The following is a 27,070-nucleotide window of genomic DNA, read 5'->3' on the forward strand; positions in this document are numbered from 1 at the left end:
AGAGCATGCAAGCATTGTGACAAGAGAAGGGCCAACCTTAATGCAGTGTAGAGTCTGATCCCCAGAAACAGAGGGAAAACCAACAGGAAACGATGAGATAAACTATGCTTCTTTTCAAGGGACTCCTTAAAGGGAACTTCCTAGAGCTAAATACAATACTTATTAGATAGAGGAAGTGTCCCTGAAACAATGCTGTCAGAACAAGAGGGCACAAGAGAAATGAGTATTTCAGTACACAGGATGGTTACCAACTGCAAAGGTCTGTTTGGGAGCGTGATTAAGACCAGCATGCTGGATTTTTTTTTGAAAAAACAAAGGATACAGAAATAGGAAGGAGGGTTGGGTTTCTAGAAGGGTGGCATCAAATGGGCTTAAAGACTTCCCTTATCACCTTGTGTATTTGCTCCATGGCTTACACAAATGTAACCAGCAAGATGTTCAAGAAGGGAATTCCCTCTCTCCCTGTAGATAAATATATCTTCATACCTTCCCGCAGTAGAAGATCTGATGGTACTGAACATGCGAATTGTATTGTTATAGTATTAATTCATCATTAAAGCTACTGTTTTTTGTTGTGCATTCTGGTGTGTTGCTTTCCATTGGGCATGGGGTGCACTTCTCAGTATACATACTGGCAGGGTCAGTGTGAACTTTACCTGCATCCTGGGCAGATTGTTTCACAGAAGGCCATGGAGAGGAGGTGCTGATGCAGCTAATGATGCACTCTAGCTCCTTTAACATTAGACCATGAAAAACAGTTGTGAACATTTAAAAGTTTATGTCCTTCCAAAACTCTGTGTTTTAAATCTGCACTTTGTTTATTATGAAAATTGTTTCCCCCTCCCGCCCCCCCCCCAAAAAAAACCTGTATTTGCTTTCAACTGATTTCATCAGATTGGTTTAGGTCTGAATCCAGGAAAAAATAATACTCATATCAGTCCTGTTAATCATTACTTGTGTGATTTCATTAAGTTGACTTGCTTCTTCAAAGATGATCTCTAACTTTCAGACTATCTTAACATTGCATTAATGGTGAGCTGAAGATGGATGACGAGGTAGTGGAGCTAATAGCAGAAAGACATTCTTCCACTGATGAAGAGAGTGTTTGGACCAGCAGTTCCCATCCAGAAATTCGCTTACATCTGCCCACAAGTGTACTTCAATTCCAAAGTATGGCCAACTCAGTAAGCCATTTGTATGTAGCTTAATAACATTGTCAAATTGTCTACTTAAATGCAGAGTCTGTATACAGTGGCATCAGTAAATACTGTGAAGGGAAATCCAAACAACTACCCAAAATAGCTGTTGCGTATAATACGTTTTTAGCAGTGCCTTTGTAATTGACTCAGTAATAGTAAATGGTTCATGACCTGATCTAGATGGCTGTCTAGAATAAGTGCGGACGGTGTCAGTGGTGGGGGACCATATCCACAAATCACAGGCCTGTGGGTCTTGCCTTGATTGTGGGGTAAGTATTTGAGATTTTGAAGGATAGCATAAGGAATGACATGGAAGAGCAGTGTCTGATTAGTGAGAGGAAGCATGACTCTGAAGGAGCAGGCCATCTTTGACTAAGTGGATTTCTTTCAAGTGTTACATATCTGGTGAATAATGGTGAGGTAGTTGATATCGTCTAACTGGATTTCAGGAAGAATTTGTCAAGATAGGTTGATGTATGGCTGAAAAGGTGAACAACAGTGAGTGGTGGTGTGTATGTGAGTGTGGTGAGTGGGCTCGTGCTTCCATTGGGTTCAAAACTGTGGGGCACTCTTGTTTATTGTTATAAATGTCTTAGATTGCTGTTGTTCAAGGTGTCTACTTTTGCAGATGACATCAAATTGAAGATAATGGCCAGTGATGTCAGTTTATGATCATCCAAAGGGATCAGGACAGGCTAAGCCAACGAAGAGACATAGTTTAATGTAGTTAGGTGTACTGAGTTGAGGTTAGGTGGAAGGATTGGAAATGTTGATTGCACATGAAATGAATTATGGGCGGAAGCTTCGAAGGCTGAATCCTGTGCCCTGGGAATTCACAGACTGGAGATGAGAAGGGACTTGATGAAAAGTTCTGCTGTCAGTTACATGATTGGAGGATTAGGGACACAATTTAAAATTAACAGTACCGAAAGGAATTTAGTCAACTTTTTTTTTAGTAAAAGGGTGGTGGAATTTGGAATAGATTACTTATGGAGCACTAATACAAATTGAACGAATGGATCAATGCCACTTTTGTTACAGAACTGCTTTCAGTAAAATTGAAGTCAATGGGATCCAGGAGAAAACTCTCCACTAGTTGGAGGCATTCCTAGCACAAAGGAAGATGGTTGTTGGAGGTAATCATATCTAGGATATCGGTGCAGGAGTTCCTCAGGGTAGTGAGTTGGGCTCAGCAATCTTTAGTTACTTCATCATTGACCTTCCCTGCATCATAAGGTCAGCAGTGGGGATGTTCACTGATGATTGCATGGTGTTCAGTACTATTTGCAATTCCTCAGATAATGAAGCAGTCTGTGCCCCATGCAGCAAGACCTGGACAACATCCAGACCTAGGCCGATAAGTTGCAAGTAACATTCAGGATACACTAGTGCCAGTCAATGAAAATCTCAAACAAGAGAGACTGTAATCGCCGCCCCTTAACATTCAATGGCGTTACCATAGTTTATTGCATACCATTGTCCTGGGGATTATCCTTGACCAGGAACTTAACTGCACCAGCTACATAAATACTGTGGCTACAGAAATAGGTCATTTCTACTGCAAATGACTTGCCTCTTGACTCCTCAAAGCCTTTCCACTGTCCACAAGGCAGGATTGTGATGGAATCTTTTCCACTTGCCTGCATGAATACATCTCCGAAAACATGTATGAAGCTCAACACTATCTAGGACAAAGCAGTCCACTTGATCAACACTGCATCCGCTCCCTTACACATTCACTCCCTCCACCACTGGCGTACAGTGGCAACAGTGTGCATCATCTGCAGGATGCACTGCATCAACTCCACAAGGCTTCTTTCAAACCTATGACCTCAACTACCTAGAAGGGAACACCACCACCTCTCCAAGTTCCCCTCCAAGTTGCACACCATCCTAACTCAGGTCAAAGTCCCAGAACTCATTATCTAACCACTATGGGAATGGGCAGCGATGCCCACATCCACGAGTTTAAAAAAAAAAGCACCACTGTGCTGTGTAGGGGATTGTTTCCCATTTACATTGCATCATAGCACTTTTGTGACTGTTACAAATTGCACTTTTGGTCATGAGGCTTCATCAGTATCTGGAGATAGCACTGGCCAGATAATGGAGAACAGCATTGTGTCCTGTAAGTGTTGGTGGCACCACTGGCACCAGTGCTTATGTTTGCAGATTTCAATGCTGCTGCCTGTTGAGGTGGTTCTCTGAGGCAGTGTTACCACTGAAGTTGGAGTTGTTGTCTGCAGCAGCACTAGAAGAGTATAGGCTGCGAGATCAAACAGGATATCCTTTGTATTTTCAAGTGACAACATCTCTATTTGAGATATGGCTGGTATCTTTTTAAATTCAGTTTACTTGCAGCAGGTGACTGAGATTTAGTCATTAGATGATGATTCATATTCAGGAGAGTAGGCATTATTTATGTTTCAAATATCTTTCCTTACAACCCAATTAGGAACCATTTAATACAGCTTGTACTAAAGACAAATCAAGCACTTGATTTAAGGTAAAGAACTTGGTAACACCTGCATATGTCCAGCACCTAGTTGAAGTTCAAGAAGCCATCATTTGATTAGCTTAGATTAACTATAAAATTATTATGCTCCAACAAGATGCGAATCAAAAGTTCTGTAAGCAAATAAAATCTGCAGTGCTGAGTTTCTAATGAGATTTACTTTTGCAGTTTATAGCCCAAATCATAACAGTATAATTTTATTTATGCTACTTCTATAAAAAGACTAGATGATTTGCAGAACAAGGGCCCTGGGCACCACTATAGTACCAGGCAAGTGTAGAAGTAAGCTGAAATTGTGTTTGGCACCGAGCCTGAGAAATATCTGATGAAGACCTAAAATGTAATGATGCAATAAATAGCAATTTTTTTCTGTAGTAATCTGACTTTATTTTGGAGAATATTGTTAGTTTTGGTGGAAAAACTGTGTGGCTGTGCATCTTTGATAAGTTCTGTGCACATTCAATTACAAAGGCAGTGTAATTTTTAAGACTATGCTTGTGATGTACAGATGTCAAAGATGGAAAACAAACTGGCTTCCGAAGGACAGTCAAAACCTGTCTGAGTCGCATTCAGAAAGCCATGTTTCATCACCAGTGGGAGACTGCTGCAGAACTGATGACAAACTACTTCCAGGTCTTAGAAGACAACACTACTAGAAAACAGGAATCTGCCAGTAAGGTAAAGGACATCCTGTGATATCATGGTAATTATACAAACTCACCATCCAAAACTATTCTTGCAGTGTGGGTATCTATGGCACAGACCTGAGAAGGTGGTGATGGTGAGCGTTCATGCCAACATGCAGCTTGCCAGGCAACTTCAGTGGACAGTTGGGATTCAACAACATTGATGTGGGTCTAGAGCTATTATAGGCCAGACAAGGTAAAGATGGCAGGGTCCTTCCCAAATGACATTAGTGAACCAGTTGGGCTTTTATGACCATGTGATAACTTTTAATCAGTTTTTAGTTCCAGGTTTTTTTTTAGAACACAATTTAAATTCTTAACTTGGCATGGTGGGATTTGAGCTTGTATTCTTTGGATTATTAGTCCAGTAACATAACTAAGTACTCTTCTGTACCCCTAATGCCACGTTGTTGTAAGTTCTAATTGAATTAGTGTTGGCCACTAATGGGCCAATATTTCAATCAATTGCAGAATGAAAAGCAGTTAGAACAGTACCCCATGCTGATACTGCTATTGAAGTAAAGCTAACTTTGCAACGCTCAAGGTCTAATCAGACCTGCAATGTTGCACATTCCTGAAGTAAATGTATTGTTTTATTCCTATTGCAAGATCTGCTCTTTCTGTTGGCAAATTGTTTGGAGAAGAGCCCCTTTCATTAACAGGATTCACCTCTCTTGTGGTTCTGAGTGTTATTGGGTGGGGAGGAAGGTGAGGGAGGAAGAATATGCTTAAGATTTGATAGCTCACATCAGAGATCGGTGACTCTCAGACTCCATGGGAGATGTACTCCTGTACACAATAACCATGCTCGGAATTACAAAGGTAGTTGATCATCTAGCACCAGAAATTCGTCTACAGACTTTAACTTGCCTTTTCTGTGTCATGTACATTTTATGGGTTTAACTATAACTGTACTTCCAAAAATGTATCTGATTACAAAGTTTGGTACTATTCATGGGGAAATGTACTCGATTTGTTTCTAGCTGTATAACTAGCTATCTCCCCCAACAGTATCCAAAGCGGAAAATCTGTTAGATAGGGAGATGGACCCAGGGGACTCCTACACTACCTGCCTAGTTCTTCTACTCTGCCTGGCAGTCACCCATTCCCTTTCTGCCTGAGCAGTCTTTACCTGCGGTGTGACCACGTCCCCATATGTGCTATCCACGATGATCTCAGCCTCACGGATGCTCCGCAGTGTCTCCAGCCCGCCGCTCCAGATCCGAAACGCGGATTTCGAGTAGCTGCAGCTGGAGACAATTCCTGCACACGTGTTCGCTCTGGACACTGGAAGTGTCCCTGACTTCCCACATTGCACAGGAGGAGCACTCCACATTGCCGAGCTGCCCTGCCATGACTTACCCTTAATTCATCCCCTTCAATTACCCAAAAATGAGGTGATTTACACAAGGGACCTTGATTCCCTAAACAAATACTACCTACTATATTTAAAAAAAACTGTAGACCTTTCCCTTTACTTTTTGTTACTTACCTAACTATTTCGAGTTATTCCCTGACAGCAGTTACTCACCAGCCAATCACTATGATAAAACATTTTGCAATAAAGATTCTTCAGTAAAGAAATTGCTAATGTGCCTACATGATTATTTCTAGTTAGTTATGCTTTTTTAAATTCTTGTGAAAATATTTACCGAAGGAGTATTGAGGTAGCACTGCTGGTCTTTTTACATCAGGTAATTTGGAGGATGGGAACTGCGATAGTTCAGTATCATCCCAACAGCTCCACTGAGGACATCAATTCATTTGCTGGGAAAATGAAGAGTGTTGGAGTGAAACATTACCTGAAGGTAACTAAAAAGAAAGACTTGGATTTATATAGCACCATTCATGACCTAAGGTCATCCCAAAGCCAATGAACTACTTTAGAAGTGTCGTCAACTTGGCTCTGCTCAATTCAAAGATTCTTAATGTTAAGATCCTGTTGTTCTCAAATAAAAAACAAAGTTGTTTACTTGATACACTTTTCTTCATAAAATGTTTTCTCTAAGAAAAAATATAAACTTCACCTGTTGGATAGTAAACTGAAGCAGAATCGTTGATTGCAGTCCAACTACATTATAGTACCTTCTGACACATCTGTGTGTTTCTAGGCTAATTCTGTGTCAATTGATGTCTCTTTGTAGTATTGTTAAGGGCCATTAAAAAGGGGATTCTTTCCTGGTATGTTTTGTAGAATGTAGATTCAGTAGCCACAATGTCTGCTCAGTCCAGTTGCACCTTCTCCAGGGCAATCAGGGATGGGCAATAAATGCTAGCAAGTGACACCCACAGCCTGTGAAAGAATTTAAAAAGTACCCTTAGTTACTACATGACAGAGATCAGTTCCTTTGCAAAATTTAAATCTAGAGCCATCTTTTTCTGAATGGCTCAGTCCCTTGCTGGGCACTGTGTATTTATCCACAGAGCCATCTAGTGAGCATATGCGCATTTTTAAACAGCTAACTGACAAGCCCAACTTGCTGCATCATGTAAAATATAATCTTTCCTGTTCTTTCTGTTCCCCAAGGTGTGCTTGGAGCATGCCATTCACCTGTTGTGTAATGGAAAGATGGATGAAGCCTACAAGGAACTGTCTTTAGCTGAAACATGGAGATATGGAGAAAAATCAGCAGCTCAGCAAAAAGTGCTTAAACTCATTCAGGGCTACAGGGCATTGCTTGATTATTATACATGGGTTAAAAAGAATAATGGTCTTCATGAGAATGGTAAGTGATGATTGAGGAGACATAACATATTGCTTCTCTTTTTGTCTTGCTTGAATTTAATACGATAAAAGGAAATTCTCTAACTCGAGATTCCAAATGCAGAAAATCCATGCCTGTCTACTGAAGTATACCTATAAAAGCTGAAATTTTAAAAACTATTGCTTTGGTATTTGCGGGAGTGGGAGAGAGCAGTTTTGCACTCGGGTCTTTCCAAATTTAATGACAGGACCTGATTAACATTCTGTGTCTCCATTTCCCAGCAACAACTAGCCAGACTGAGGGGCTGACTGTCAGCTGACTTTCGTGTTCCCCAGCTGCAGCCTTCAGCACCAGGCTGCAGCTGGGGAACACAGAAGAGGGAGGGAGAGATTGGAAAAACCTGGGGTTGGGGAGTGGTTGAGGGAGGGCGGGGGGTGGTGGGTGGACGTCATGGCTCTGTGGGAAATAGTGACTCTCGGGGGTGGGGGCTGTTGGCTGATTGTGGGTGTTGTTTACAATTAGCTTGGTGGGGAAGAGCACTCCTGCTCCTCTTGGCCCACAAGCAGTGCTGGAGAGACACTTGCCCACTGCATCCAGCAGTCCTTACCATCCCTTTAACTGCTGAGTTTCCCGCGGCCTGGGAAACCTGACAGGTCAGCGTAAAATTGAGGTAAAATCTAAGGCACATAGCATCATTAGATGAGTGACCTGCCTCCTGGGAGCAGGTTGATTGCCCACCCACTATTCCGCCTCAGTTTACAAAGCAGAGATGCGCAGGTTTGAGGTGGGTTGGGTTCATGTTTGAGATTTTTACATTTTTACATCCCACCCCAAACAATGTGCCCATCTTCTTTCCGACCTCATCTTTGACCATTTGTGAAATTTAGATTTTGATATTCTAGTGCACTTACACTAAAGATTAGTTTACATTTTTAGAGAATTGAAAGAACCCTATATTTAAAGCTCTGCAATCCGGTTTCTGCCTTTATCACAGCACTGAAGTAACCCTAATTAAAGTCATAAATAACATCAACTGTGACTGTGGTGTACTATCCTTTCTTGTGTTTCTTGACCTCTCTGCCATCTTTGACATGTTGACCACCTTATCCTCCTCCAGCACCTCTCCTCTGTTGTGCAGCTCAGAAGCACTGTCCTTTTCACTCTTTTCTGTCCATTCAGAGCCAGAACATTTCTAGCAATAGCCTTGTTTCCTGTCCTTGCACAGTTATGTTTGCAATTTCCCCTAAATCCATCCTTGACCCCTTCCTCTTCCTTATCTACACGCTTCCCTTGGCAGCATCATCCAAAATATCTTTGGCCCAGTGTTGATTTTTGTCTGATTACACTCCTGCGAAGCACCTTTGGACGTTTTCTGCATTTAAAGTTGCTATACAAATGCAAGTTATCTTTTTTTATCAGAAGTAATATTTTTGTATTCTAAAACCAGCTGATGGCACAGCCGATTCAGGCACAGCACAAGAGATGCATAACTATTTCCGACAAGCTTCTATTGGCCTGCACGATGCTGTAGAAAATCCAGGTGTTTGGGATCCCTTCATACTCAGTTATGTAAATGTAAGTATCGGTACTTTTGAGTGCTTAATCCAAAACATTATAAAATTCCAATGTTATCACTGCTATTTAGTAGCCTTTTGGAAGGAGCTTAATACTATCCCAGTGTTATTTTCTAATTCGAACTAAGTTCAACGGTTGAAATGGTGTGATATGTTTACTAGCCTTGGATCCGTTGCAGGACACGAACCTCTCAGTCAGAGGTTCGTGAGTTCAAGCCCCACTCCAAAGACTTGAGCACACTATCTAGATGTCACTCAGTGCACCACCACATGAGTGCTGCACTGTCAGAGGGTGCTATCTTTTGGATGAAACATTAAACTAAGGCCCTGTCTACTCTCTTGGGTGGACAAAAAGATTCCATGGTACAATTCCGAGAAGCGCAGGGGAGTTCTCCTGGTGTCCTGACCGCAATTTATTCCTCAATCAATGCCACCAAATTATCTGGTGATTTATCTTGTTGCTTATTGTGAAACCTTGCTGTATGCAAATTGGCTGCCATGTTTGCCTACATTACAGCAATGCCCACACTTCAAAAAGTACTTCATTGGGAGTGAAGTGCCTTACGAGGCTCTGAGGTCATGAAAGATGTTATATAAATGCAAGTTCTTTCTTGGGTTCAAAACCATATTCACAGCCTGAATCAATGGTTAGAAAATCTGTACTGCATCTGGTAGCTATTTTAATGACTGAAATATATTGGGGGAATGGGGCCAAGAAGTAGAACAGAAAAGCCTTGTATCTTTCACAGATCATGCTGTAGGGATTGCAAAAGGAGAACACACTGAATGCCACTGAAGTGGAGGGAGTAATTTAGCTAACTTCTGCCTCACTGATTTTTCATTTGTCTATAATCTTTGCTCATGGAGAACTTTTAGCTTTTCAAACATTAATTTTGCATATACTTGTCCACTAGATGGTGCTTTCTGACTCGCAATCTTTGTGAATAGTTTGAAAGTTTAATGAATTTATACATCTTCGTTCTCCATGCACTGTTGGATGTAGCCCAGCTTAATAGGTTCTGGGGAAAACATGCGCACACACACACACACACACACACACACACACACACACACACACACACACACACACACACACAAAAACATTGTTGAGAATCAGGATGCAGCTGAATCACAAAGCTTGCATAACTGATTTGACTTCTTGAGCAAGATAGACAGTTACTTGTCAGTCAGTTAGAGCATGCTCCTGTCCACAGTTGGGTAGGCTGGAATCTTCTATCTGACAGAGAACCTTCAACCCACTTCAGAATGTCTCTTTGAAGTGGTTCTATAACATACAGCGGTTTATGCCCTGGGATTGAGAGCCAGACTGATGGTATCCAGAGTGTTGCTAATTAGTTTGGCAAGGCTGCAGCAGTGGTTATTGGAAATGCTGTTTGATTGGGAAGGTGTTCTTTTAGGGTCCAGGTTGAGAAGCTGCTGGGATCTCTCAAGAAAAGCTAGCAGAATATACGTGCAGTAAAATAGATGAGCACGAAATGCGGGATCTCTTAACCTCCCTCACTCAATTAACAGGCCGTGCTAAAGCCTCATCTATATCCTTTCAGTGATGACACACTCTGGAGCGTCCCCTTGCTTTTCAGTAATGCTCATTCCCAGTGACTTCTGCTGATCCTCTAGTTGTTCTAGACCACCTCAGGACTTGCATCAATGACTCAATCGATATTCTTCTCTTACCTGGGCCAACGGCTATCTGCTGGAGTTTGTGGCCACGTGGAAAATCATTATTCTGAGCTTGCAAGCACAAGCCTGATCTCTGAATTCAGTGAGTTCATCACACCAATTAGCACTGTCAGCCGCAGTAGATGATCTGTTCATATCTGGAGTAATGGAAACAGTTCACACCGATCAGGGGAAAACCATTTTCCATTTCAGGTATTTTGTGATCTCTAAGATATAGATGCATGCTCTGTTTTGGCCCTTTAAGCAAGGATTTTCAGCTCCTATATCTTGGTTCACACTGTCTGTTGAGTCTCAACTTCCTATGCCTTTGAAAGCTTCCCTGTGTAGATTTCATTGCTGTGCAAGATGTCCTGGCAGCTGGCTGCTACACAGGTTTCCCCCCCCCTCTTAATGTCACACTACTTTCAAGTAAAGGCATGCTCAGGTTACGAAAGAAAAACCCGACCCGAATCCCTCCATTTTTTTCCCGGGCCCGACCTGACCCGCGCCCAACCCGACCACCGGAATGTTCCCTTTGCCTGCCTTGCGACTCCCAATCTGCAGGAGGAAGCTGTAGCATGAGCGTGATGACGTCATAGACACGCTCACTGCGCAGACTAGGAGTTTCCCTCTTTGACATCCCAGACTCCAAGCTCAGGTAGGTTTTCTACTTTTAACACTTCTTGCTGTGTGTATCCGAGCCTGAAAGCCAGACCCAGAAGAGTGACCCGATTGGACCCGACCCCGACACATGTCGTCGGGTCCCAGGTTCGTGTCCGGTAGCAGGCCTTTACTTTCAAGAGTATGAAAGGTGCAGTATGATTACTAAGCTAGTTGGGTAAAGATTGATGCCTCTTCAAGAATTCATAAATGTGCATTAGTATTTGTTTAGATAATCTATTTTTGCATGGAATTAATTTGAAGATCTGTAGATACTGCATCCCTTATTGTAAATGTTGGTAACTTGTGTTGTTTTTGATTTCAGCTACTTGACTTTTATGATGGTTTTGAGGAAGCCCTGAAGGTGTTAAACAATTACGCTTACAATAGCCGATTCCCACCGAACCCAAATGCTCACGTGTATTTGTACGAGTTCCTGAAGAGGCATGGCACCTCGCCTAAAAAACTGATGAGAGTACTGAGGGTAAGATTCACCAATCTGAACATCAGTAGAAGATTCTGATTTACTTCACCTACTGATTACAGCCTGTATTATTTTATTTCCCTTTTGGCACAGAAACCATGTTTGCCCACTTAACACTGAGTTGGAGCTGAGCCAGATTTGCATGTACTATCCTTCTGATTTGTTTTTGTGCTTGTCCATGTGCAATATCTAACTGCAAACGCTTAGTGGTTGTTTTCAGTCAGTCCCCATGTAGTGGGGAATTAAAGTATGGGATGGAGGAATGTCTGGTATGTTGACAGCTGTTGTCTTAGCTGCATGGAATTGTCAGTCCTCTTCCACCTGTTGTAGCCCACTTTCTGCATGGGGAGGCGCCTGGGCCATCAGGGAGCGGCTGGGCTGAACAGGAAGAATATGGCCTGTGTTTCATAATTCCCCAGCGCTGCCTTGTTGGGCTGCAAGGGGAGAGTTGGTAAAGCCCATATGCCTGGTAACTTTCCAAAATTAGACTAGGTCTTAGATCAAGGGCTGAGGTGGCTCTGGGCCAACTCTCACTCAACACATGCAATTGCCTAAATATATACAAACCCAGTCGATCTTTTTGTAAATTAAAGCATAAATCAATAATGTGCTCTTTATTTTAACAGTTATATTTTTGTGTAGTTTAGCTGATGACTATTTTGGAGGGTGTCTGCTGCATTTGTTTGAAAAGAAAGACTTGCATTTCTATAGCGCCTTGATGATCACTGGACGTCTCAAAGCATTTTGTAGCCAATGGAGTACTTTTGAAGTATAGGGTGGAATTTTATGTTCTCCCTTGCAGCAGGTTTGAAAGTGGGGAGAGCCTAAAATTGGGTGCGATGGTGAGTGGGGCGGGGGGGGGGAGGGGGGGGTGGGGAAAATGCCCTGCCACCATCAGCGCCTCCACTGAAATTTAGTTTGAGGCGGGAAGGCCGCCAGTTGAGGTCCTTAACTGAGTAATTAACCTCCAGTTAAGGGCCTGTTCCTGCCGCAGCCGCAACTACCCGTGCGGCAGGCGGCCCTGCCGCCGCACGTGAAGCATGCCATCAAAGACCTCGCATGTTGCTTCCTGGCTCTGTGGTGGGGGGCCGCGGGGGGGGGGGGGGGGTGTTGCCTGAACGAGGGACCTGGCATCGGGAAGGGAGGCCCCGTGCCGAGGGCCACCCCTCTGCCCTTGCTGCCTCCCCTACCCCCCCCCCCCCCCCCCCACCACCCCGCAAGACCCCTCCTGCCCTGACCTACCTAAAGCCACTCCTCGGTGTCGGCAGCTACAGCAGCAGCCACCGCCTCTGCAAGGCCGGGTTGTCCGGCGGCAGAGTCCTAAATCCTATGGAAGGCCCGTCGCTGTCCAGTTAAGTGCCTGGTTGGCACTAAATTCAGTGGGCCTTCCGTAGAAGCGGAGGCACGGGGATCTCGGTGTTGGTTTCCCCGATGTCGAGACCCCTGCCACGAGCATGAATTTCCCCACGTAGTCATTGTTGTAAGGTAAGAAATACGGCAGCCAATTTGTGCACAGCAAGTTCCCACAAACAGCAATGTGATAATGACCAGCCAGTCTGTTTTTGTGATGTTGATTGAGGGATAAATATTGGCCCAGGACACTGAGGATAACTTCCCTGCTCTTCATTGAAATAGTGCCAATGAATCTTTTAGGCCCACCTGAGAGGACAGACAGGGCCTTGGTTTAACATCTCATCCGAAAGATGGCAGCTCCGACAGTGCAATACTGCACTGGAGTGTCAGCTTAGATTTTTGTGCACAAGCCCTGGAGTGGACTTGAACCCAGTACTTTGCGACTCAGAGATTCAAAGGCAAAAGTGCTACCAACTGAGCCACAGATGTGTTAGAGTTGGAAGTTCAACTTAAGGCCAGAGTTCCAAGGTTTATTGGATCACTTGTGTGACCAGAGATTAGCTCTGCCATTTCTTTCCATGGATCATTTCCCCAAGGGTGATGATTACCTATCTGAGGAATGGGGAGCCGATGATGCTTATTGTATCTCTAGCAATCATCCATGGCATTCTGGGTGGAAATGAAAAATGCACCTGCGGACAATGCAGTTCTCTGTTAACCACATTCGCGATTATTCTACAAGGGTTTATCTTGTACTTCAGTGCAGGGTTTATGCAATACAAACCTTTCGAGTGACAATTAGTAAGTTTCCTGTGATTTTATTCTATAATGTGTGTTATGAAAAATTCAAGTTCTGCCCAAAAATATACATCCCTGACTGCTAACTGTTCACATGTCCTCATCATCTTTGAGTAGAAGTGACCTATTGTGCAAGCAGCAGGCCGCTGAAACGTTTCTCTGCGGCATATCCTTTCAACAAGCTTGTATAATTTATAATAAGTAATACTTGTTAGCTTAGTGCCCTTCTGGTTTCAAAATACATTAAATAAAGACAGGTTTGAATATTATATGTGTGTAATACTGTTGTGCCCTTTTAGGACATTGCAACTGGTTTGCTGAAATGTTTCTGTTGAACCTCCAGGTATTGTATCAGCTGGTTCCTTCCCATGAACTGATGTTGGAATTTAATTCACTACTCCTGCAATCAAGTAAGTAATTTTGTGAAAATATTGGTTTTGCTGGAGTGTGCATCTGTGTGTGTATTATCTACATTTACTCATTTGAACTCTCAACCACCTGACTGAGAGTGCTATCCATTGATAAAGGTGACACTTTTGATCCGAATTGAATTCAGTTGCTTAAAGGAAATCTGTCACCGGTAAAACCAGAAGGCTAATTCATGTTTTCTTGGTCCTTCCCAGAAAAAAAGAAGCATCATAAAGAAGCACTGGGTGTCCTCTTCTGTCTTCTGGATTTTCCCACTTGGAAAGAAAACTATAGCACGTGGAAATGTTTAACGAAACAGATGAAAAAAACTATCGCTGAGTATGTACACTTGGAAAAACATCAACAATTTTTCTTCTTATGTAGGCTTTTACCGATACTTGGCAGTATTGTGCTTGGTCACAGCATTGCAAATTACAATTTGATTGGCAAAATGTTGTACAAACAGGACTGAGGTTAATCCCATAAAATGCCTGAACACTTAATTGAGGGTTGGCTAAAAAATCCTTTTGGAGTATTCATGGCAAAAGAGAGACTTCTCTGTTACTCTTTTGAACCTTAGCAATGCTTTTTATACACTGCAGAGAATCAGAAAACAAGAAAGTGGGTAAAGTTGACATAGAATCTGAAAACTAGTAATGCATACTGAGTATATTGTATCCAGGAATTGAGGATAGCACAATGATTTCAAGGACTAACCCAGTTCTGCCTATCCTCAGTTTCCTACTGTACCACAGCACCATTATTACTGATGCAGAAATTCTCAAGCTATTTTTGATGGGTTAATAAGAGAAGCAAAGAGATTGGTGGAATGGGCGGACAAGTGGCAGATGAAATTTAACGCAGCGAAGTGTGAAGTGATTCATTTTGGTAGGAAGAATGCGAGAGGCAATATAAAATAAAAGGTACAATTCTAAAGGGGGTGCAGGAGCAGAAGGACATGGGTGGATGCGTGCATAAATCATTGAAGGTGGCAGGACATGTTGAGAGAGCAGTTTATAGACCATTCAGCAACCTAGATTTCATTAATAGGGGCATAGAGTACAAATGCAAAGAAGTTATGTTAAACTTCTGTAGAACACTGGTTCGGCCTTAACTGAAGTATTGTTTCCAGTTCTGGCTGCTACGCTTGAGGAAAGATGTGAAGGCATTAGAGAGAGTGTGAAGGCATTAGGGAGAGTGCAGAAAAGTTTCACAAATATGGTTCCAGGGATGAGAAATTTCAGTTACGTGGATAGATTGGAGAAGTTGGGACTGTTTTCCTTGGAGAAGAAAAAGTTGAGAGAAGATTTGATAGAGGTGTTCAAAATCATGAGGGGTCTGGACAGAGTAGATAGGGACAAATTGTTCCCATTGGTGGAAGGATCAAGAACAAGAGGGCACAGATTTAAGGTAATTGGCAAAAGAAGCAATGGTGACATGAAAATATTTTTTCACTCTGTTACGGTCAAGTGAGGAGGGGTTGAAGGGCTTCCCTCTTTTCCCTCTCCTTGTTTGGCCACAACAGGTTTAATTATTTCTTAAAGTGAATGTACTGGCCAATTTAGAAGGTGTTTGATTACTTACCTGCTATGAGCACAAGAAGAGCAAACCGGACAGGTTTTCTTGAGTTAACAAAAGAAGAAGTTAACTTTATTGTACCTAAACTGAACTAATAAAAATAATAAAAAAGCGCGCCAACTTTCACGCACACACATACTCCGGAGGTTTACATACACACAAATAGCTTACAGAGTAGGGAAAGATAGATTGGTTAAGTTAAAGGCCATAAAACAAAAGGGTATACTGTCTGTGGGCTTTGATGATTTGATTGGCGTCCAGCTGAATTCGGTGGTGCTGAGGTTTTTAGTTTTAAGATGTAGGTGACTGGATCAGTGAGTCTCTTAGAAATCATCCGCATCGCTATATCTTCCAAAGGACTTTCTGATTGTAGCCAGAGTATGCAAAGGTGGTCAGTCAACAAGCAGGATTTGAAAGCTTTCAAGCTGGAATAGAGAAGGAGAGAGACAGGGACCCCCACTTAGGGTCTGCTCATGTCAGAGTCCAGTTGCTTCTCCTCTGCTGCAGAGAAAACACCAGCGTAAAACCACAGATAGGGAGGGGCTTGTCACATGACAGTCACTCAATCATTCAAACATAGCGGTTAGCAGTATTTTTCTGTTGCTATGAGAACAGGTAGTTCCTTTAAACTTCCTGGGTCTTGATTCTTGCTGGGATATTAACAGACATTTCGTCTCTCTCCTCACAGTCCTTTGCAATGTAGGATACAATGTTGCAAACTAGGTGATCATAATAAACGGAAAGGATGACTTTGCTGGCAGCTTGTATTTTTAAAAATGTTCTTTTTAAATTTCTTCAAAAAAAAATTAAAGTCAGATCTCCAGTCAGTGGACCAAAGAAAATTATCATTCAACAAAACACATAGGAATAACAACACAGAAAGTGGCTAGGATCTGGAATTCATTGTCTAAGAGTGTGGTGGAGGCAGGTTCAATTGAGGCATTCAAGAGGGAATTGGATTGTTATCTGAAAAGGAAAAATGTGCAGGGCTACGGGGAGAAGGTGGGGGAGTGGCACCTGGTGAATTGCTCTTTCAGAAAGCCAATGCAGACACAACAGGCCGAATGGCCGCTTCCGTCTGTGGTGTAACAATTCTGTAATCCGCGGACAGTTTACCTCATGCTATAAATTGCGTGTCTGCCATATTAGCCCAGGTTGACGGACTGGTTTGTTATCAGAATGGAAACGAGGACTTTTTGGCTACTTTATAGTGTTTTATAAATCTAAAATGTTAGCTTTTAAAGTGTCATTACATTGGAGATGGTTCAGCAATGTCATGAGCCCTAAGATGACGACCAGAGAACTCTACGCTGCACAACCTTATGAATATTGTCCCTAAGAAGAGACATCTGCTTTTCTCTTCCTGAACTCTCAAAACCACTGGTGCTTTTCCTTTGACAGTAGCTGTACTGTATGTGAGCTGCTGACTCATTCCTAGCTACTGCCTGAGTGCTTGGAAAAACTTGTCAATTGTATGCAAGTGCCTTCAATTTTCACCTTTTTGAATTTTGAAATTTCATAATTTGAACCTCTTGTCATGTTTCTAAACTTCGGCCATTCTACACAAAGTTGGGTCCAGTCTCTGTTTCTTTGAAATGGTGAAAGAAAATGTTTCAGGTAACTTATAGAACATAGAACAGTACATCACAGTACAGGCCCTTCGGCCCACGATGTTGTGCCGAACCTTTAACCTACTCTATGCTTTCTTTTCTCTTATAAGACCCTTTCTTCATAAACAGAACTCTCACTTTGTTACCACGATGCTGCTTTATGCAGAATAGAACAAGGGGGATTTTTTTTAAAAACACTTTGGAACAACAGGAGTTCTAACTTCTCTGCAACTATGTATTCAATCCTTAAAATCATTGTTTATGGAACTTGCTGGCGCAGTCTTCAACTTTCTGCAAATGAATGTGATCATTAGGAGGAAAATTGTAAAATATTGAAACAGGAATTTTGGATGAAATATGCAAGAATTTGATGATTTTATTTCTGGATATGTAATTAATACATGCTCTGAACTGTTGAATATTTAAAAAAAAACTAAATCAGTTGTCGCCATCCATTTGAATAGCGATATTGAAATTGCATAATTGGGATGACCCACATTGCTGCTGCTGCTAGGACCAAGTCCAGCAAAACTGTTCCAATGCACCAGTGGAAACTCAGACATTTTGAAAATAAAATTGGAATTTCCCTGATATTACAATAAGTGGCAGGATTTTGTAATGTTACACTAGGCAAATCTCCAGTGATACTGCTTACAGACACAAAAGTATCTCCTTATACTCACATCTCTATTTCCCCACTTGTTGATTCTTTTTGTATTGTCCCCTGTCGTTATCATCTCTTTCTTCCCCCTCCCCATCCCCACCATCACCACCCCAGTTTCTCCCCAAGGCTATCCTACGCTTTCTCACTGTTTCACCTTTTTTGTATTGTAAATGTTTCCTTTCTTTATGCCTAACTGTTCTGTCTTTCGCCCATTCCTTTTATGCACACTGTACCTATCTCTGACCTTTAGGCTAGAATATGCAGAAGGGAAGATGCTAAGAGGTGCTGCAACATGGGCAGTTGAAGCTGAGTGGGATTGAGCAGGGAAGGTAAGGGTCAGAGTACTGAATCTGAGAAAACTTGAGATTGTGGAGTAAATACTGCAAATAATTTTGGGCAGCTGAGCTCAATCAGTACTCATGGGAGGGCCAGGGCTTGGGAAGCATGGGAGGGGGTGAAGAAAAGTCTGAAACTACTCATTGCCTCTCCATGCTGAGAAAAGGCACAGGTCTCACTGTGGGCTTGTAACTGCAGAGGCAAATTGTCATCCAAACCAGAAGGGTTTAAGAAATAAATGTTGGTCAGATCACTGGGAGAACTTTCAGGTTCTCCTTTGGATAGTGTCATGGGATTTTCTATGTTCACTTGATTGAGCAGCTGGGGCCTTGGTTTAACCTTCCAACCAAAAGGTAGCTCTTCGCTGCACTAGTTTCCTCTTCCCAGGTATTGTCCCTCTCTCCTTCAAATCTGCTGTCACCACCCTGTCTCCAACCTGCCAGTCCCCTCCACAAAGACTGGAAAGTGTTGGTCCCTCCCAAATTCATGCCCATCTTTTCCAGAACTCCATGTTTGAATCCAATCAATCAGGTTTTGCCCATGCCACAGTACCAAAACGGCTTTTATCAAAGTCCCAAATTACATGCTATGTGACTGTGACAAGGAAAGCTCTTCCTGTTCATCCTTCTCAACTTGTGTGCAGTTTTTAACAGTGTTAATCACACCATCCTCTTCCAACATCTTTCCACCATTGTCTACTGGGTGTGACTGCTTTCACCTGGTTCCATTCTTATCTATCCAATCATAGCCAGCAAATTACTTGCAGTGGTCTCTCTTCCCCCTTCTGCACTGTTGCCTCTGGTGTCCCCCAAAGATCTGTCCTTGGCCCCCTCAACTTCTCATCTATAGGCTGCCCCTCAGCGACATCTTCAGAAAACACAGCGTTAGTTGCACATATCTGTTGACAACTCTGCCTGACCGCCACCTCTCTCGATTCCTCCACTGTTTCGACATCCAGTAATGGAAGGAGCCAAAAATTCCTCCAGTTAAATATTAGGAGGACCAAGCCACTGTCTTTGTTTCTCACTGTATGCTCCGTTCCCTCGCTACCAACTCCAGCCCTGTCCCTGGCAACTGTCTGAGGCTGATTTATATTGTTCGCAACCTTGCTGTCATATTTGACCCCAAGATGAGCTTCCAACCATATATCCGCGCCATCACTAAGATAGTCTATTTCCACCTCCGAAACATCATCCAAGTTCACCCCGTCTCAGCTTATCTGCTGCAAAAGCCCTCATCCACTCGAGGTTTGAGTATTCCAAGACACTCCTGACCAGCCTCCAAGAATCCACTCTCCATAAAATTGAGATCATCTGAAACACTGCTGCCCATGGCCTTGCACCAAATCCCATTCACCTATCACCCTTATGCTTGCTGATCTACATTGACTCCGGGTCAACCAATGTCTTGATTTTCAAAATTCTCATACTTGTTTTCAAATCCTTCCATCACCTGGCACCCCCCTTACTCTGTAATCTCCTCCAGCACCTCAACCCTCCGAGATATCTACACTGCTTTAATCCTGGCCTCTTGAGTATCTCTGATTTTAATTGCTCCACCAGTGGTGGTCATGCATCACTTACCTAGGCCCTAAGCTCTGGAATCCTCTTCCTAAACCTCTCTGCCTCTCTCCCCTCCTACTAAGGCACTCCTTAAAACCTACCTCTTTGACCATACTTTCGGTCATCTGATCCAATAAGGGCCTTGGCATGTTTTATTACGTTAAAGCTGCTATATAAATACTAGTAGTGGAAGTAGAAGTGTGTCGGCCTAGATTATGTGCTCAAGTCTCTGGAGTGAGGTTTGAAGCCACAATTTTATGGCTCACTTTTAATATCATAAACACTTGAGTTTGAAAACAATTTAAATATTTTTGATCACAATTTAAGGGACAATTGTTCTCTGTCCCTTTAGGGGTCATTCTGACTGGATCAAAGAGCAGTGGGAGTTACGACAAGATTGGTGGCCTGCGTTTCATTTCAGTGAATATCGAGCGCATAAGAATTTTAAAGAAAATGAGAACTATGCTTGTAGGAAAGCAGTGATTGCAGGAATCCTAATGGGAAAAGGTAAGTCAAAAGTTTCACTATTAAGCAATGTTATGCATATGGAGTTAGACTTGTTGTCAAAATTAAAGCCTATAGTATTAAACACAGTGGTAGGTCCCACTTTCTATCCTCTGGAAACTTGAGGTCATTCAAAACACTTGCCTGTATCCTAACTTGCACCAAATCCCATTCACCTATCACTCCTGTGCTTGCTGACCTACATTAGCTCCCAGTTAAGACATGCCTTGATTTTAAAACTTTCATCCTCGTTCCCTCCATGGCTTCGCTCCTCCCTATCTTTGTAACCTGCTCCAGTCCCACAACTCTGATATCTGCGCTCCTCAATTCTCATCTCTTGAACATCCCCAATTTTAATCACTCCACCATAGGTAGCTCTGCCTTCAATTGCCTGGGCCCTAAGCTCTGAAATTCCTTCCCTCAACCCCTCCACCTCTCTTTCCTCTTTTAAGACATTATTCAAAAATGTACCGCTTTGATGGAAGAATTTGATCATTTTCCCTCATATTGCCTATGTGGCTCAGTGTCCTATTTTGTTTTATAATGCATTTGTGAAGCACCTTGGGACTTGTTAGGTCAAAGGTGTGATATAAATACAAGTTGATCAAGCATTTTTAAATAATTAAACGAGAAAAGTGATGAGAAGCAAGTGTTCAGATCATGAAGTCTCAAACTGAAGTTGTAATATCCTTCTTAAAGTCTTTGGAGTAAACCCTTTACTCAGCTGTACCTGTAAGTGGTATTTAAACTTCTGTGGAACCATATAGTTATTATGCTTGCTTGAGTCACAGCAAAAGGTTATATGGGTTCCTTGGGCCCTCATTTAGAGCCAAGCTTTCATCTACGTACATTGAGTTGAAATCACAACCATTTGCTAACATTTGGTGAGTTGGTAGCAAATTGTCTCTGGCAGTTTCTTTTGCAATTAAACTTTGCATGTTCTAGTACATCTTCTGATTATTTAAGGACTTATTTTATCATTTTAATTCCTGAGAAATGTATTTAAAGCCACAAAACTTGAAAGTATTCAACAATGTAGAATGTTCAAGATTAATCAACTTCTTCCATCCAACCAGATATGTGCTTCTCACAAATGTTGCTGGCTGACTTTGTGTATTCTTGTCCCTTCTCTCTCTTTAATGGTCTTTAATGACAGTTATGGATCCCAACTGCTGCCCAGCTAAGTGGCAATTCAGCATAGACTGGGAATTAAACACAGGACCCTCTGGTCTGTATGACTTAATAGGATCTTGGAAATAGGAGCAGGAGTAGGCCATTCAGCCCGCTTGCCATTCAAACAAGTCATGTCTGATCATCTACCTGTGCCATTTTTCCCCACTATCCCCAAATCCCTTGATGTCACTAGTATCCAGAAATCTAACAATTTCTATCTTGAATATGCTCAATGAGTGAGCTTCCACAGTCCTCTGGGGTAGAGAATTCCACAGATTCACCACTCTGAGTAAAGAAATTACTCCTCATCTCTGTCTTAAATGGCCTGCCTCTTATTGTGAGACTGTGGCCTCTGGTTCTAGACTCACCAGCCAGAGGAAACATCCTAGCCACATCTACCCTGTCACACCCTGCAAGTTTCACTGAGATCACCTCTCGTTTTCGAAACAGTTTCTGCAATCTCTCATAAAACAATCCCACCATCCCAGGGATTAGTCTGGTGAACCTCTGTTGCACTCACTCCATGGCAAGTATATCCTTCCTTGGATAAGGAGACCAAAACTGTACATAATACTCCAGGTGTGGTTTCACCAAGTTTTATACAATTGCAGCAAGACATCTTTACTCCTCTACTCAAATCCCCTTGCAATGAAGGCCAACATACCATTTGCCTTCCTAATTGCTTGCTGCACCTGCATACTAGCTTTTAGTGACTCATGAACAAGGACACCTAGGTCCCTTTTGACATCAACACTTCCCGACCCCTCTCCATTTAAGAAATACTCTTTCTTTCTGTTTTTTTTCCTGCCAAAATGGATCACTTCACACTTATTCACATAATAGTCCATCTGCCATGTTCTTGCCCATTCACTTAGCCTGTCCAAATCCCCTTGAAGCCTCCTTGCATCCTCCTCGCAACTTACATTCCTGCCTAGTTCTGTTATCAGCAAATTTGGAAATATTACAATTGGTCCCCACATCCAAATCATTTATATTATCATTTATATAGAACATTTTCCCTACTACTGATGTCAAACTAACAGGTCTTTAGTTCTCTGTTCTCTCTCGTTCCGTTCTTAAAAAGTGGAATTACATTTGCTACTTTCCAGTCTGCAGGAACCCTTCCAGAATCTATAGAATTTTGCATATAGAATAAAGTGTCATATGTAACTGGGTCATGGAGAGCTTTTTTAACTCATTTTAATTAGGGAGTTCTCTTTATAACTTTTTTTTCACAATGATTCTTCCTGCCCCAGCCACCTTTATTATGCTTCCATTTTCCCCATTCTGTATCTCCTCCTTCCCCTTCACCCCTTCCCCCCCCCCCCCCATCTCACTCATGCAATATTCCCCTGAAGCTTATTTTTTTCCATTCTTTTTGGTCCAGTTTTCTTTTCTCTATGCTCATTTTATTGTGTAAAGTGCTAGGAAGGGCTACCATGATCAAAAATGATATCTAGACACAGTCGTGGGCTCATTAGAGGCCTGAAGCAATCAGTAGAGCATTGGAATTTTCTTCTATTAGTAGATGGAATTCCCAGCATAGCTGCACTGAATGGGCTGGATTTTGTAGTCCTGCTGCCAGGACCAGTGGCAGGCATGGAACATGGCGGCTGTGCCCCATGGGACCCGCACCACCGCGATTACATGGCAGATGGCTGCTTTACATATTGAAGGTGGCCGCCCACCCTCTCCCCCACACCCCCCCCGCCCCCCCCAAAATCACTGGGTGAGGGTGGACTTGGCGACACCGTTCATGGTGTAACTTGTTGAAGGAGCAGGTGCTTGTGCTGTTTTTAAAAGGCTGCCAGCCCTACAAACAGCACACCATAGCGCAGTGTTCACCCCTTCCCCACCTCGTGACGCCAGCTTTCCCTGGACGGGAAAGTGAAGGTGCGTGAGTGCCGCACCTCAAGCTGCAGATTGGGAACTGAAGGTAAAATCGCAGCATTTTGCATTTTAATTCATGCTAATATGTAATTTAAATATGCTAACTTGGATCCCATGGCAAAGCGGCGGAGGGGCTGTCATGGAGCTTCCCTGCCGCCGGGAAGATTGGGCCCGGCATTCCTGGCGTCTGGTTCCGTGGCAGCTGCTGCCGCTCTGATTCTTCAGCGCCCCCCCCCCCCCCCGTCCACCCACCACCCCGGCCAGGGACCCCGACGCCGGGCTGTGAATAAAATCTAGCCCCATGTGCGCTCCAGCCTCGGGTAGACCAAGACGGCCAGAATAGGCCAAGTGAATCGCAAGGTAAAATCCGCTGGTGTGCTCTCGTATTACAGTGATGATGGCCTTTAATATTTTTCCTCTCTTTTCACCATTATGATCAGTGTGTAAATAAACTAATGGCTCATAAATCACCACAGCTGCTCGTCGGCATCCAATTTTTACCAGCCACGTTTACTGCTTCCTCATGCTTTTGTCCTGCACCTCTGCAGTATTCATGGTATCGGCTTTATTCTTGATTTTTGATTCTCCATGGCAATCACCCGTGCCTCTTTTCAGCCATTCTGTTGTGGCTAGTGCTTCTCTGAACTTCCCTCTCAATTTTTCTGAAATGTACTATCTTATACACTTCCTTCTTCCAGGATTCTCACATGCTGAAAAATATTTGACTTTGCCATCTCCTGCTACATGGAGTAGCTTATCTCTGTCCTTTGTTCAAACTTGTGTAAACCGTGGAGCGGAGTCAACTCCCCCCTTGGCCCCTTTATTCCCTGCACCCACTTGATCCTGGCCGTCACATGGGACTAAATCCTCTTAATTCAGGCTTAGGCTGGATGTTTGGGATATCGGGTTACAGGAGAGCCACCTAATCCACCGGCTACAGTTAATGGCTCAGTACAAAGAGGAGGAAACTCAGTCCTTTCTTTAACTATCAATTTACTTTATTCACGTTGTTGTACAATGTAAGAATAAGGCTTATACACTTAGTTAGACAAAAGCCTGCAACTCAAACTGAGTTATACAGTTAATAACAAAGCTAGCTAGAATTGATAATACACTCACTAGGTTCCTCTGACCTTTCCCTGACCTAGTCACAGAAAACAAAGGATAATACCCGAAAAAGGGGAGAGTTGACGCTGACCAGGCGTTCCATTCTCTCTCTGTTTTACGTCGTCGCCGCATTGCTCACGCAGGGTCTTCCACTTCCACGATGGTTGGTCTCCGGAGTTTATCGCTGGCTCTATGCCCAAAAAGCTCTCATCTTATTCTCCTTCTCATCTCTCCAGAACTGAGCTGCCTCTTTCCGGTTGGTTTAAGCCTGCTCACCTCTTTCGCATCTTCTCCTAATTGGCCCAGGCCCAAAGAGCCCGGTATCACACCATGTTCAAATAAGGCTCTTTTCCTGTGATCGCTCCTTTGTCTTGTCACATAAATTAATTAGTTCAAACTGTTTTTTACCAGCACAGGCCAGTGTCTGAGCTCCAGATTACTACAGGTCACAAACAATCCCAGCAGTTTGTAACTGATTCTGTACTTCTTGCAGCCCCTGGCCAACACTTGGCATCATCTAAACACTATTAATATACCTTGTTTTTATTGTTTTAATCAGTCTAGTGCCATATCCAGTAACCGTTATATTTCCCACCAGCCGCCCCTCCCCCAGACTCTGGCACTGTTGATCACATGGACAAATACAATTTGAAGTCCTCTTCATTGTATGATTGTAAATGTCTGTTTTCACAGTCTAAGGTCTATTTGTTTAACCAGCGATCTACACCAACCCAGATTGCCAAAGTATTTTTTCCTTCACACTTCAAGGCTGCTGCTTGTAATAAGTAACATGAGTAAAACTTGCGGTACCAGGCCATAAGCAATTTTGATAATGTAAGCATATTTTTTGTATGACACCGCTTCTAAAATGTTAGAGAAGTTCTCTGTTTGTGAAAGCCATAAGCACCGGCAGGATTCTTGTTATCGGAGTGGAAAAATGATTATAAAGCAGACTGCATTCCTGTCTAATTTGTCTGTATTCTTATACTGAGCTGTAGGTTAGGGTTAACAAGTCTTGGAAATTCTCTGTACTTAACATTTGAAAACATTAATATAACTCTTTTTGAAACTCCCAAGTTCCAAGTATTATTTTTGATTTCCTGAGCCTCACGACGGAATCATGTTTCTCAAGTGGGAGAGCGACCTGTGACTGGCTGTTGAGGGCTACAGAAGAGCAGCATGGAGATTCTTGGCCTTAACTGTTCCTCTCTTTTCCAAGCTAATGAAGATTTGTGCATTAATCTTACTGCCGTAGCCAATTTTTCGAAGCTTTGAATCTATTTGTTTCTGTTACTCATTTAGGTTGCAAATACTTCGTTACCATTTACCGACTGGGATGTAAAGTTCAGAAAGCAAAACTGAAGAAAATGAGGCGATATATAAAGGATCACAGTCTGCTACAGCTGACTGGCTGTTGAATTGTAGGAATCTGCACACAGTTTATAAAACTTGCTGAAATTTTCATAATTTTCAAACATTGGAATCTCTATTTGAATTAAAAGGCAAGGAGTGTTTTGTAAGCACTTTTTTAACTCCACTTGTAAGAACTGCTGTTATCTAATTTCTTTTCAAAAATTACCTCACTTTAGCATTGATTTAGAAGCCATCGGCTCGAGTATTCCTCCTTGTTAAGGAGGAGGAAATAGGAGGGCAACATGGAGCAGACAAGGGCAAGGACAGGTGAGGACAGCAGTGGAAGGGTTGTGAAGTAAGCTACTCCTTCCTCCAACAGGCCTGCATTTTCTGCAATGTGGGGTGTTAATTGAGATCGTTTTGAAGGACATTTTGCAAGATAGCAGTTTTGTATAAAAATGCTAACTGGAAAGCTATAAAAATGCATTGTGTAGTATTGACAGGTTTTACTGATTAACATTTACTTGTAAAATGCTTAGTTTTTTTTTTAAACACTGTTGTAACAAAACATGTACAAAATAATGTATATATGACAGGAAAAATAAAGAATTGTCAGTTAATAAAATGACTTTGTCTGATAAGACCAGTTCTTATTGCCACATGATTGGCAACCATCATTGGCAATGATGGTTGAAGTGTATTTACTTTTGGAGGGGTGGTGGTTGGGGATCGTAGAGAGGGGAAGCTTGTAGTGGCACAGTAAGTTAGAGCATCATTAAATTCAACCCAAACTAATGCGTTGAATGCTAAGTGCATTGAGTTTTGGCATTCACAACCTTTTGTTGTTGGCATCCTTCCATCTATCAAAGATAGGCATGCAGAAAACAATCAATTTCAGTGCGGTGTTTTCTCTTGGTGCACCTTTGCTGATGGCTGTGAAGGTCAATCCTTGAGAGTCAGGTTCTGCCACAAGTGTTGCACGTGAAACTGCCAAGTGACGCTGTGAGTTGTTTACAGCATTGGCACCTGTTGTCAAGATACTGTAGCCACTGGTCATCGTGGCAGTGCACACCAGTCCACTGGATGTGTCGCCATTTCCCTCTTTCACCAGCTAGTGACTCCCAGGTATTATGGTTGACATTTAGGGCCTTCATGTCGCACTTGCCAGCATCCTTGAAGTGGAGTTTTGGGCGCCCGCTGATCATCAGGCCCTGGCTACCTCACCATACAG

General features: G+C 42.6%; 1 protein-coding gene across 5 annotated transcripts in view; it reads left to right on the plus strand.

The window, feature by feature from the left end:
* The window catches only part of taf1a (TATA box binding protein (TBP)-associated factor, RNA polymerase I, A), a 31,984-nt gene extending 5,536 nt beyond the window's left edge, over positions 1–26,448 (plus strand). For 2 of the 5 annotated variants that reach the window (XM_068045816.1, XM_068045817.1), the window contains 10 exons: positions 1,010–1,170; positions 4,223–4,392; positions 6,095–6,208; positions 6,928–7,126; positions 8,553–8,680; positions 11,345–11,503; positions 13,998–14,064; positions 14,278–14,401; positions 20,165–20,319; positions 25,789–26,448. In XM_068045816.1, the coding sequence (XP_067901917.1) occupies positions 1,044–1,170; positions 4,223–4,392; positions 6,095–6,208; positions 6,928–7,126; positions 8,553–8,680; positions 11,345–11,503; positions 13,998–14,064; positions 14,278–14,401; positions 20,165–20,319; positions 25,789–25,904 (1,359 nt within the window). In that variant the 5' untranslated portion in view covers positions 1,010–1,043 and the 3' untranslated portion in view covers positions 25,905–26,448. Of the gene's footprint in view, positions 1–1,009; positions 1,185–4,222; positions 4,418–6,094; positions 6,209–6,927; positions 7,127–8,552; positions 8,681–11,344; positions 11,504–13,997; positions 14,065–14,277; positions 14,402–20,164; positions 20,320–25,788 lie in introns of those variants that run through there. The other 3 variants (XR_010976301.1, XM_068045818.1, XM_068045819.1) reach the window with 3 other exon arrangements.
* Positions 26,449–27,070: the final 622 nt, after the last annotated feature.

The sequence above is a fragment of the Heterodontus francisci genome, chromosome 13 (assembly GCF_036365525.1).
Source record: "Heterodontus francisci isolate sHetFra1 chromosome 13, sHetFra1.hap1, whole genome shotgun sequence".
NCBI classification, from domain to species: Eukaryota; Metazoa; Chordata; class Chondrichthyes; order Heterodontiformes; family Heterodontidae; genus Heterodontus; species Heterodontus francisci.